At 40.6% G+C, this 13,747-nt stretch overlaps 1 protein-coding gene across 2 annotated transcripts in view; it reads right to left on the reverse strand.

Annotated features, from left to right (window-relative positions):
• Nucleotides 1-2,183: 2,183 nt before the first annotated feature.
• LOC120060386 (lipid droplet-associated hydrolase-like) overlaps nt 2,184-13,747 on the reverse strand; it is a 68,564-nt gene continuing 57,000 nt past the window's right edge. For both annotated transcript variants that reach the window (XM_039009673.1, XM_039009674.1), the window contains exons 6-7: nt 7,941-8,023; nt 2,184-4,163 (exon numbers count right to left, since the gene is read on the reverse strand). In XM_039009673.1, the coding sequence (XP_038865601.1) occupies nt 3,969-4,163; nt 7,941-8,023 (278 nt within the window). In that variant the 3' untranslated portion in view covers nt 2,184-3,968. The remainder of the gene's footprint in view (nt 4,164-7,940; nt 8,024-13,747) is intronic.

Here is a 13,747-nt window from a genome sequence, read left to right on the forward strand (position 1 = left end):
GGATTCTTTCCTCCAATGTCTCCACAATGCAGCTGGTGATGGTTTTCTCTAGGGAGATGTTTCCCTCTATGTTTTCCATAAGTAAAAACTAGCATGGGGTTTGGGTAGGGTAAGATATGACATCTACCTAAAGCAGATCTTTGATAGAGCATGCACAGGCACCTTGGCCGTCAGTCCATGGTCAATGCCAAGTCCATTCACAGAAAAATCTAAACGATGACCACGAGGGATATAACAATGTGTAGCCAATGCTCAGACCAAGATTTAGTCCTTAGAACTTCAATGGAGTTCAATCCATTGGTGTCATTCCTGAGCTTGAGTTGATTTAAATCAAGCAAAAACAAAATATGGACTCCTTCAAAAAACATTTAGATTTTAGATGACTTTGCCCTAAGGCAAATTAAGAACCTTTTCTTTTTTACAGTCCTAGAATTTGAAAGCCTTCAGATGTCAGCAAGCTCAACACATCCTTCCTGACCCAAAAAGGGTTGACAGCTTACTCTGACAAAAGCAAACTCTTACATCCAAGATTAGTATATTTTTGTCAAATAATTGATTTTGTATTCAAAACTCAAAGAGATCGCCTTCACTTAAGCAGTCAATAAATTGTTAAATTCCAATAATTGTCCAGGTTCAGAAAAACGTACATTAAAGTACTGCAATTCTGGCAACGTTGATACACTGTGAGAAACTCATATTTTGAGATCAGGTCCCCTCTGTCCATATAATCATATTAATTTAAGATTTAAAAGGCAAAACCGATCAGAACTCCTACTCTGAGACTCTTTATAGAGGCCCAGGAGTGTTTTTGGTGCCTGCCTCTGTAAAACACGACTGAGGGAAATGCCACTTCATCTTCAGAATGGGGATAATTGTCCTGAATCAGCTCTTGTGTGTTTTGGCTGCACATGTCTGTCTCTATTGCCATCTTGTTGTACTTTTATGGAAGAAATTGACTATTTAACCCCTCCTTCTAAGAGGTGGAAAAAAGTCACAGGATTTTCTGAACTGTGGGCAATTTGATATAAAGGGACCATGCCATGGCTTTAAAAGGGTATGCTGAAATGTCAGAGCAAATATTAACTCACACACCACTACATTGTCTTTCTTTGTGGAGCTGGGAAATAGAATTTAAAAACCCAATAGTTAGTCATCAATGATACATTACTTTGTCTCACAAATTATATATTTTTTTAAGGAAATGTGAAAGTAGAGGCACTGCAATCACAAAGCAAGTCAATGGATGTGAAAGAACATACATTCCCCAGATAAATACTTTTCCTTAATTTATTTCAATTCGAAATATTTACATAGAACAAAAGCTGTCACTTTTTAATAATTATATATATTACACATACATACACACACACAGTACCAGTCAAAAGTTTTGACACACCTACTCATTCCAGGGATTTTCTTCATTTTTTACATTGTAGAATAATAGTGAAGACATCAAAACTATGAAATAACACATATGGAATCATGTAGTAATCAAAAAAGTGTTAAACAAATCAAATATATTTTAGATTCTTCAAAGTAGCCATCCTTTGCATTGATGACAGCTTTGCACACTCTTGGCATTCTCTCAACCAGCTTCATGAGATAGTCACCTGGAATGCATTTCAATTAACATGTGTGCCTTGTTAAAAGTTAATTTGTGAAATTTCTTTCCTTCTTAATGCGTTTGAGCCAATCAGTTGTGTTGTGACAAGGTAGGGGTGGTATACAGAAGAAAGCCCTATTTGGTAAAATACCAAGTACATATTATGGCAAGATTAGCTCAAATAAGCAAAGAGAAACAACAGTCCATCATTACGTTAAGACATGAAGGTCAGCCAATCCGGAAAATTTCAAGAACTTCGAAAGTTTCTTCAAGTGCAGTCGCAAAAACCATCAAACGCTATGATGAAACTGGATCTCATGAGGACCACCACAGGAAAGGAAGACCCAGAGTTTCCTCTGCTGCAGAGGACAAGTTCATTAGAGTTAACTGCACCTCAGATTGCAGCCCAAAGAAATCCTTCACAGAGTTCAAGTAACATATACTATGCCAAGAGTGTGCAAAGCTGTCATCAAGGCAAAGGGTGGTTACTTTGAAGAATCTAAAATCTAAAATATATTTTTGGTTACTACATGATTCCATGTGTGTTATTTCATAGTTTTGATGTATTCACTATTATTCTACAATGTAGAAAATAGTAAAAATAAAGAAAAACCCTGGAATGAGTAGGTGTGTCCAAACTTTTGACTAGTACTGTATATATATTTGATTTCATATTTTTCATGACAATTACAAAACATTTAGTTAATACAGGGTACATAATGATTAGTAATTTAAAGTAATATAATCTAAAGTAATGTAAAACCAAATTTACACATGAGCACAACTCAAACATTTTTTGTAGAGGATCAACCACCAATTGCTTTGTTTAATGAATTTCTGTTAGTCTCTGTATCTGAAATCCTTTCTATTGCATTGCAGTCATGACAAGGATGAACGAAACCCCATCTAGTCTGTAAGTCTCTCTCCCTCTCCGCCCAGATCTCATCCATCACACTGGTATAAACAACATTAGTCTCAGTGTGTATTCAACAGGAGCCTAAGCCTCAGATAACACTAAGCCTTCCATATTCATTTGCATTTCAAAATGGGCAGATATCAAATGCATCCAGACAACTAATAAACCAAGATTCCCCATCAAACACATAAATTAAGGAAGGCTTTTTGAAGAGCTTTCCTGTAAATGGTTACATCACCAGTGGCTGGTGGCCAACAGTGGAAGGAGTGCTCGGTCAGAGGTTGGAGGTCAAAGATGAACACTAAGTCTGCAGATTCCTTTGTCAGAAATAGACTTTCTTAGATTTCCAAAATATAGGAAATCCAACTTTAGATGGAGTTAACCTTTTGGAATGATGCGCATGCCTTGTTATTTCATCACAGATGTATGGCTAAATTCAATCAAACATGCACTAAAAACACATTGTTCCGGCACTGCACTGTAGGGCAGGAAATGGAGACAAGTTATCTGTATCAGGCTGTGTTGACAGAACACAGAAAAATATAAATCAAATAAAACCATCGAGTTGATCTGCCAACACATTTTGCCATGTGCAATCAAACATGTTCAACACGTGTCTGGGATAATTCAGAAACAGCATTCTTTCTTTCCATGCATCAGGAAAGCATGTTTGAGTTAATATGTCTTTGAGTTTGTTTGACACTAATGTGCATTTTTGCAAAACAAAAAGGATGCTGTTTTTGATTGAATAGTGCCATATGTTACATTACATTACAGGGTAATGAAGAACCTATGAACTAATCAAATGTATAAATAGATTCCAGCTGATTTCTCTTGGTCCTCTTCAGCAAACACATACCATTACTTTACAAAGTGAAGTATCACAATTTCCTGCCAACCCAACAGAAATTTGGTAACAACAAATACATATTTATATGATTGGTGGTCCAATAAAGATATAACGCGATACGCAAATCAATACAATTAGAATTAATAATCGTATCAAAGTTTTGGTCATTATACATTACTTAGCTATACAGTATATTGAAATAAAAACTTATTTTAAAATTTAAAATCGGGAAAGAAAACAGACAGAACAAAGTTTGGGGTCCAATGTCAAAATACAAGTCAATTTTGGGATTTTCATAAAAACTATGTTGTTGTTGAAGCCTACCTGATATCTCTGTAACTATAAGGCAGTGATGGTACTGTAGTGGCTATAATCACACGTTATAGCCTAGGGAACTAGTTTAGTGCTTAAAGAGCTTTGACAATGATTTGGACAAATATCTCATTCTTTCATTTCACTACCAGATGTCATCACTCCTTAAAAGTTTTACATTAATTTAGGTAACATAAACCCGACAACATCATTATCCAATTGATATTTAGATGACAATTTCCTTAAATCACGGTCACACTGTCATGCTGCTTGGAGCGTATTTGAAACTAGCTCCATGTTTGCAAATCTTTGCGGATCCATTCAAAGATCATACCAGCCACTTCCTTTCCTGCGTCCAAGACGAAGGCATGACGAATTCCTCGACTACACAGTCTGATGTCTCCCTCTGGAAACTTCTTCTTGATCTCCTGATAATACTGCACAGGGCACCAGTGGTCACTGGCTCCATAGTAAAACACAAGCTGAACAGAGGAATGACAAAATATCCATAACTAACATAGCATTAACACTTTTCATTATGAATTTACAACTCCATTTGATCTGTGGATACACTTGGCACTGGAAGATTCAAAGGTTTTCATTCACTTATTTTAATTCTCCTTTTTAACCGACAATAGATGAAGTCCAAAGACTGTCAACCAGTGCAGATCCATCGCCTCCGCCCATCCTCTGTGAGGATGGGGATTCTGGTTAATATCACAGAGAGAGAAGGAGTACACTAGCGAGAACACATACACGCATGCACACACACTGAAGGGGATACACATTATTCTTGATGAAAAAATGGATAAGAATAAAGTGGGAGAGAGAGAGAGAGAACGTTGGGCTCAATTCAGAATTTTGTAATTGACTCGCATTCACCTCATGAGTTGAAATCCAATTGAATTGGCCACACCACATGGGATGTAGAATTTTAATTTGAGTGAAAGTAAGTAGAATTTAATTCAGTGCAATTCAAATAAATTCTACTCAGTCATAAAACATGAGTTTCATTGAATCTGACAGGTCACACTTCCAGATACCAAAGAATACATCACTTTTCTCTGGAAACAAGGTTCATAATACTCCTTTAGCCTTAGTGCTAAAGAATAGGCAATTATATTTCCATCAACCATTTTGTTTGTTTGGCTTCTTTTTGAAGGGTTGGTGCTATTTCCCTGAATTCAATTATATTTCCTTTAATAAAAACTTAAATTCAAATTCAGTTCAAATACAAGAATTTAATTGGAATATGTGAGGCATCCTCAATTTAATTCTGATTTGAGCCCAACCCTGATAGAGACAGTGGAAGGGGGATCCTTACAGTGACACCTGCTATTATAATCTGACCACACCCTCTGCACATTAACTATGAAGCAAGAGCTTATCTCCCTTTGATCAGCTTGAATGTGACACTCACCTCTCCACTCTCTTTGAAAAGGAAGAAAAGGAGTATCTGCCATTTAATGTCTGGCTTTTGTCTTTACTGTGTATGTGTGTGTGTTCGAGAAAGAGAGAGTGTATGTGTGAGAATGTTATAGCTACAGAGAGTGTAACCCATAAAATATTCACATCTGCCAACAAGGAAACATTAAAACGTGAGGGTATATGAACAGCAGATTTATGAGGCTAATAAAATGGATCAACTGAGACATCTCTTAACTGCAGTTTGTAAGTGTTCCACTGCATTGGGCCAAGAGTCCTCAGGAGTTCAACACCTCCCTGTGAATAGGTAATGGGAAGGTAAATGGATGGTGTGTAGGAGGATATGTTGCAGGTCCTCCAGTAGTTTAAATGGGTCAGAGAGGGACTAACACTTTGAAGGACTGGCACATGGGAGAACTTCTGTCACTGTGTTTCAAACAACACCTTATATTAACATGCTGACTAGACCGGGCATGTGCGTGCGTCCGCATATGCCATTAGGCGCATTTTGATTTTGTCCATCCCCAACAGACGTGATCAGGACAAGCATGTTGAAATATCAAAACGAACTCTGAACCAACTATATTAATTTGGGGACAGGTGGAAACACATGAAACATTAATGGACATTTAGCTAGCTAGTTTGCTGTTGCTAGCTAATTTGTCCTGGGATATAAACATTGGGTTGTTATTTCACCTGAAATGCACAAGCTCCTTTTTTGGGGATATTTGTAGAATTTTTTCCCATTTTGAGTCACACAAAATTTTGAGTTCTCTACTCCAACTAATAATCCACAGATAAAAGGGGAAACCTAGTTAGCTTCTAGTAATCTCTCCTCCTTCAGTCTTCTTATTCTTCTGTGGACTTTATATGGCGGTTAGCCACCACCTTTGACTGGAGTGTGGACCTCATTTCATCTTTCAATCACCCATGTGGGTATATGCTCCTAAAATCCAATGAGAAGATGGGAGAGGTGGGTTTTCCCAGGGCGTCAAGCATTAAACATAAAACCAAGTTCTATTTTAGCGCCTGGCTGTGCAGACGCTCATTGGCGTGCGAGCAATTTGGATGAAATGAATGAATAACATGTATGTGTACATTTATTTTGCAACGCTCGCGCACGCACCGCTCGCACACGCAAAGCGGGTGGTGGGGTCAGCATGTAACATGTCAGTCCATTTCTCAATATGTCCAGCAGAGATGGTTTGTTTTACCGTCTGTATTCACCCTGTATCTATGGGTAAACTTTATCAAGCCCATATCGGGATGGAGTTATAGTGCATTCTTCAGACCACTTCACTTTTTCCATATTTTGTTACGTTACAGCCTTATTCTAAAATGGATTCAAAAACAGTTTTTTTTAAACATTTTAGCAAACGTATTAAAAATAAAAACGCAAATATCACATTTACATAAGTATTCATACCCTTTACTCAGTACTTTGTTGAAGCACCTTTGGCAGCGATTACAGCCTCGAGTCTTCTTGGGTATGATGCTACAAGCTTGGCACACCTGTATTTGGGGAGTTTCTCTCATTTTTCTCTGCAGATCCTCTCAAGCTCTGTCAGGTTGGATGGAGAGTGTCGCTGCATAGCTATTTTCAGGTCTCTCCAGATATGTTCGATCGGGTTCAAGTCCGGGCTGGCTGGGCTACTCAAGGACATTCAGAGACTTGTCCCGAAGCCACTCCTATGTTGTCTTGGCTGTGTGCCTAGGGTCTTGTCCTGTTGGAAGGTGAACCTTCACCCCAGTCGGAGGTCCTGAAGGCTCTGGAGCAGGATTATATAAAGGATCTCTCTGTACTTCGTGCCGTTCTTCTTTTCCTCGATCCTGAATAGTCTCCTAGTCCCTGCTGCTGAAAAACATCATGCTTCACTGTAGGGATGGTATTGGCCAGGTGATGAGTGGTGCCTGGTTTCCTCCAGACGCGATGCTTGACATTCAGCCCAAAGAGTTCAATCTTGGTTTCATCAGACCAGAGAATCTTGTTTCTCATGGTCTGAGAGTTCTTTAGGTGCCTGTTGGCAAACTCCAAGCGGGCTGTCATGTGCCTTTTACTGAGGAGTGGCTTCCGTCTGGCCACTCTACCATAAAGGCTTGATTGGTGGAGTGCTGCAGAGATGGTTCCATGACCAAGGCCCTTCTCCCCCGATTGCTCAGTTTGGCCGGGCGGCCAGCTCTAGGAAGAGTCATGGTGGTTCCAAACGTCTTCCATTTAAGAATGATGGAGGCCACTGTGTTCTTGGGGACCTTCAATGCTGAAGACATTTTTTGGTACCCTTTCCCATATCTGTTACCCGACACAACCCTGTCTCTGAGCTCTACGAACAATTCCTTCAACCTCATGGCTTGGTTTCTACTCTGACATGCACTGTCAACTATGGGACCTTATATAGACAGGTGTGTGCCTTTCCAAATGTCCAATCAATTGAATTTACCACAGGTGGACTTTAATCAAGTTGTACAACATAAGGTCTACCTGTTGTATTCGGCGCATGTGACTAATACATTGTTTTTGTTGTTGATTTGATCTCAAGGTTGATCAATGGAAACAGGATGCACCTGAGCTAAATTTTGAGTCTCATAGCAAAGGGTCTGAATACCTATGTAAATAAAGTATTTCTGTTTTTGTTTTTTTATAAATTTCTAAAAACCTGTTTTTGCTTTGTCATTATGAGGTATTGTGTGTAGATTGATGAGTAAAAAAAAATATTTTATCGATTTTAGAATAAGGCTCTAATGTAACGAATGTGGAAAGAGTGAAGGGGTCTGAATACTTTCCGAACGCACTGTATATTCCAACAAGATCACAATACATACTGTATGTTTCCTACCTTGTCAAGGTTTTGATTGATGGTGAAGTTGTCTCTCTCCAGAACTTCCAACATCTCTTGACTCCCCATGTACATAGCATTGGCTGAAATAAAAGAGGTGAAAAAAGTCATATAATTAAGCTGTTGTTATCATACTCGATGGCCAGTTTATTAGGTTATGGTTAGGTTCATGAAACTAGGGCATGGCTCGCTATATAAAGCAGGCAGACAGGCATTAAAGCATTCAGTTACTGTTCGATTGAACGTTAAAATGGGCTAAACGAGTGACCTAGGAATGGTATAATCGTTGGTGCCAGGTGTGCCGGTTCCAGTATCTCAGAAACGGCCGGCCTCCTGGGCTTTTCACAAACGACAGTGTCTAGGGTTTACTGAGAATGGTGTGACAAACGTAAAACATCCAGTCAGCGGCAGTCCTGTGGGCGAAAACAGCTTGTTGATGAGACAGGTCGAAGGAGAATGGCAAGAATCTGTGCAAGCTAACAGGCGGGCCACGAACAAGCAAATAACGGCGCAGTACAACAGTGGTGTGCGGAACGGAATCTCGGAACGCACAACTCTTCGGTCCTTGTCACGGATGGGCTATTGCACCGGGTTCCACTCCTATCAGCTAAAAACAAGAAGAAGCGGCTCCAGTGGGCACGCGATCACCAAGACTGGACAATTGAGGAGTGGAAAAACATTGCCTGGTCCGACGAATCCCGGTTCCTGTTGCGTCATGCTGATGGCAGAGTCAGGATTTGACGTAAGCGGCATGAGTCCATGGCCCCATCCTGCCTGGTGTCAACGATACAGATGGTGTAATGGTGTGGGGAATGTTTTCCTGGCACACGTTAGGTCCCTTGATACCAATTGAGCAACATTTGAACGCCACAGCATATCTGAACATTGTTGCTGACCAGGTGCATCCCTTCATGCTACAAGGGTCCGACCGGGTACTAGATGGGTGTACCTAATAAACTGGCCACTGAGTGTATAACACTGTTCCTTCTATTTTCTCAAGCTGTAAAAACACACAGACAGACATGTAGTATCACACAGGCATGTGTAGTATCATTGTTTTAACATTCAACAAAAATTCAAAGGAAAGAGTACGAGGACTAAGAAATCAGAGATTAATGTATCTCACCCCCCCACTAACTCCCAATTATCCATCTCAATCTTACACAGCTGGAAAATATAATGGGGAAGAAGGGGGGGACATGGATGGCTCATTGGATACCAGAAATGATAACGGTAAAAATGTGAGTGAAAGATGGGGTAAACCCTCCCCAGAGAGCAGTGTAACTCAATGCCTTTGATTCTACGTTCCATTACATTTCCCTTTCAGCAGCATGTACTTTTTATTAAAAACATTAGTCGAGGGACAAATTATTATTATTTTTTAAAGCTGCACTCGCTGGTAAATATTGCTGCTATTTCAGAAGTTTTGAGAGTCCATCAATAATTCAGACACGCAAGCTGCACGCACACAAACACACACACACAAAATCATAGAACCGAATAGCTAATTTCTGCTCAACACAATGATTCAAGGAAATGTTCAGTGAGAGTAATCTCTAGGCTGTACTCAGTGGGTGGTTGGGGAGGAATATATGGATGAGAAAACTGTTAATATCCTGTACAAATATCCTCCTGTCCTGTGAGTGATCACTCACGCCTATCTCCTCACTGCCACGGTCCCTTTCTGGATGAGGTGGTGGCAGTGGGGGGTTTGTGTGTGTGTGTCTGTGTGGGTGTCTGTGTGTGGAAGGGGGAGGGGGGATTCAGGTCCCCGTAGCAAGCCACTCATATTTCTATCTTTTGCTGTTCTGAGGAGGAGGAAGCGAGGGTCCGTTTGCAAATCTGCACCACTTGTGCGCATATTAATCATAATCTGTGAGCGGCGTCGCCTTGTATTGTGGAGTGCCGGCTTTGAAGCGCTTTGTACCTGGCACAGGACTGGAGAGAAAGAATGCTTTTCTTACTCCAAAGGCCAAGGGTGAGAGGCAGAAAGAGTGAAAGACGAAAAGTTCCAAGTCAGTAAAGAGGGTGTGATTCTTTCATATAGCACTGGTTTGTTTAGTCTTTGAGGTAATTTCCTACATTTTGAGAGCTTAGCCCAGGGTTGTAAGGCAGCTTGTACGTCTCTCAGAGATCCCGGTGAGTTGGGGGTTTCAACAGCGTCACAGCGACAAGAGGGACACACTTAGCTCTCTGATTTATGCTGCAGAGGGATGGCCAACAGGAGAGAACGGCCTAGTGAATGCAGGCATTGTGTGCGTGTGTGTGTGTGTCAATTTGTGCAAAAACTGTGCGACACACTGCAACCTGAAGGATCTCAACAGATGTGCTGCACATATGTTTCTAAAATACAGTCTCCCTTGAAAATGAAATCAAAATGTGATATTATATTACCATCTGGCTATTGAATAAGCAATTCAATTGTACATCCAAGATGAGTCAATCATAGCTTCTGTGAGACTGTGCTTTCAGACACTCAAAAGACAGGGGGGAAACTATTATAGATCGAATGATAGGAAACATTGAAACCTCACCATAACCCTGTCTCAATCAACATCTAGCTGTCTAGAAAAACTCAACCAGTAACTCCTGTTTGTGAGCCATCTTGAGGTGCTACCCGGGTCTTTATGAGCTACTTCCTACATTCCACACACATTTTTAACTATCTCCGTAAATCTTCACTCTCTGTAAAATCCAGCTTTTTCTGAGTGTGTAAATTACTTCATGATAGCATCCCCTTGGTTCCAAAGGTCTTTAACCTTGTCAAGCTGAATAATTTCTCTTCCCACCATTGTGTAATTACTCATAAATGGTTATTCTACTTCCATTTAGTTACACAGCCTTACTGTTGCCTATGGAGCAATACTACATCAAAATAAAGGTTTCCAACGTATTCCTCTTTGATGGTATGCACATTTGACAGTGTGGCTTTAAGTAAAATATTTATTGAGTATTACACCAACTAGATCCTGTTTCAGGTAGATGTTTTACTATTTTGAGAGAATATACAGTACTGTATATGGTGATATAGGAAAAACCAACCTCAACGCAAATACACCTTGATTTCAAAGCCTTTAGGCATTTGGGTTGGGTGATGTTTGATCTCTCACAAATGGCCAGTTATCTGCGTATTATGACAGAAAACAAAATCTGTACCCCCTTCCTCCGTGCGTAACCATGGTGACTCATGTGTACCCGCCGATATCAGCAATATTATGTTTAAAGTATTCTGTTTACCCCAGTCAAGTTTGAACATAGTAGCCTCTAGGCTACGTTCCTGGTCTTTCTGTAACACATGACTGAGGACAGAATCCTAACTTGAGGAAGTCAAGGTAAATCATGCATCAATGTCAATGGAAGACATGTGATGCAGCTTGAGTTGCATGTAAGTAAAGATAAATTAGAGCACAGTAAGGAAAACAGATGGGATGACAAAGAGAGTAAGAGTAATAGGAAGTTAGGAAGAGATAGATGTGAAGAAATTCATGTAAGGAACTTAGCGAGAGAGAGAGAGAGAGAGTGTGTGTGTGTGTGTGTGGGGGGGGGGGGGGGGGGGGGGGGTGAGAGCAAAGGGGAGGGAGAATCCAACCTGTCCATGAGATCTGTTGGGGGAGACATCCCCAGCTGTAGCAAGCTCCCTTATCTCTAGCAGTGGAGTTGGGGGGTGGATGGGGGGGTTGTACTTGGTAGGGCATGGCATTCCAGCCCAATATACAGATCCTCACACATGTGGCTCGTTAGTGACTGGCTGAGGAGATAAGACCAGAGAGAATCAGCAGCACAGATCCCAGATCAGATTGAAACCACTGTCTCACTGCTGCTGCCAGCACTAATAAGTAGCTACAGTGCCTTACTATAGCGAAACACTCCCACCTGAAACAGGCTGAAACAGGCTATCATCTTGCTGTTTTTGTGAGGTTTTAATCTACCTGTAGCATAACATCGATTTTATAACGTAGAAAATCTCATGCAATCAGCAAAGACCAGTACGATGAGGAAGTTGATAAGTCCAGTCACATTTACCCTGTGTTTAGGTAATGATGGCAAAACATTACACATATCAAAGAAAGTTAGTACAAGACTTTCTCTTCGTGCTGCATATCCCTCTTCCCAGTATGGAGTACGTGGAGAGGATATTGTTCACTGTGTTACTTGGACTTCCTTAAGAAGAAAAAAGGCCAGTCTCCCTCCAGCTGAGTGATGACATTGCTCTACCTGGTGCAAGGTTGCCTGCTTAGAGGAGTTTAATCCCCTTCCTGCTGTGCTCCTGATGTATATGCTGCTAACTCTGTTCCACTTGGCCCCTGAGTCTGAAGAGACAGGCTGTGGAGTCAGTCTCTGACTAGATTGCCAACTCACCAGCAAACAGAGGATGAATACCAGCAACAAGCAAAGGCATGCAGGAATGAGAGAACAATGAGATGTGTTCAAATAAGCTGAAGAACAAACAAATATTGTATTCCAAGAGACAGATGGGTGGGATGGAGTGTCTGTGACACAGTTCAGTTAATAAGTAAGCTATACTTACTAAATAAATCAAATTAATACTTCAAACAATAAAGTGTGAACAAAATTCTATATATTTCATATTGTATAATAATTGGCATTAGGCTACCATTTATGGTCAACTCAATTGTCTAGAGCAGTACAAGCTAAGAAATGGGGTACAGACTATTGCTTTCCCTTCAAAGCATTATAAGAATGGTGGCGGCCTGTGACTGCTACTGCTATTGAGCACCCAGAACCCTCCGTCAGCACCAAAACATCAACGTTCTCTGCTTCTTTGCGAGGGATTTCAGAAAAAATAAACGCTGAAATGTACGCAGGAAATTCCATCTAATCGCAACATGTTTTGTTAATTAGGCCTGTCAACTGGCCATTTATTATATACTGTATGTAACACATGACAGAGAACCATCTGTAGGGCCAATGTTCAATAGCGCAACACCAATAAGGAGCAACTCTATTCCACCTTGCCTTTAGAAATCAAAGAAAAATTATATTCTCTTTTCGAAAAAAGGTATAAAACTATTAAGAATTTAGGTTGTTTAAAGCCTTATTTAACTAGTCCGAAAATAATTAATTGAGCAGGAAAACGCAAAGCATTTTGACCATGAGGGAATAAAAATTCCAAAAGCAAATTAAAGGGAAGTGCTAATGATTAAAAACATGCTCAGCTGAGGCAAGAAGAAGAAGAGGCTTTCTGACCTCACAGGAGAGACTGAGGGCATGGCTACTTGCTGTAGAGACCTTTTTTGGCATAGGCCCTCGGGCCGCCACAACATCAATCTCTCCCCTCCCAGGACAGACGGTGGGGGAAAACACAGCGCACTTCAAATCCGAGGGAAAGAGAGAGTGAGCTTTCCTCCACTCTGTGCAGGAAGGAGGGATGGCTGGCTCTTCTCCTCCTCCAAAGAGCCGTCTTAATTACTCCCGCTCATACCCATACCCCAGCAATCATCTGGCAAATAAAGAGGAGGGGATATATTCTAGGAGTTCTAATAAATAACATATAATCTCTGACAGTGAAATATGCCATCCTCCTCTTGGCAGCCACTCCCGGCTGGGATTATCTTCGCTTTATATAAACCTAATTACAAACATCGTATCTCCTGATGCTACAGTAATGTATGCCTTCGTTTGCCAAAACGGAGATACTTTCTTTCTTCTTTCAAAAGACTGGATAAAGCAACATGAGATTCACACGCAACGTTTTATGGGGGAAGTCACTACTGGATAAAAGAGAACACTGTAGGAGAATATACACATACAGTTGAAGTCGGAAGTTTACATACACTTAGGTTGGA

Source organism: Salvelinus namaycush, chromosome 15 (genome assembly GCF_016432855.1).
Source record: "Salvelinus namaycush isolate Seneca chromosome 15, SaNama_1.0, whole genome shotgun sequence".
Lineage (NCBI taxonomy): Eukaryota > Metazoa > Chordata > Actinopteri > Salmoniformes > Salmonidae > Salvelinus > Salvelinus namaycush.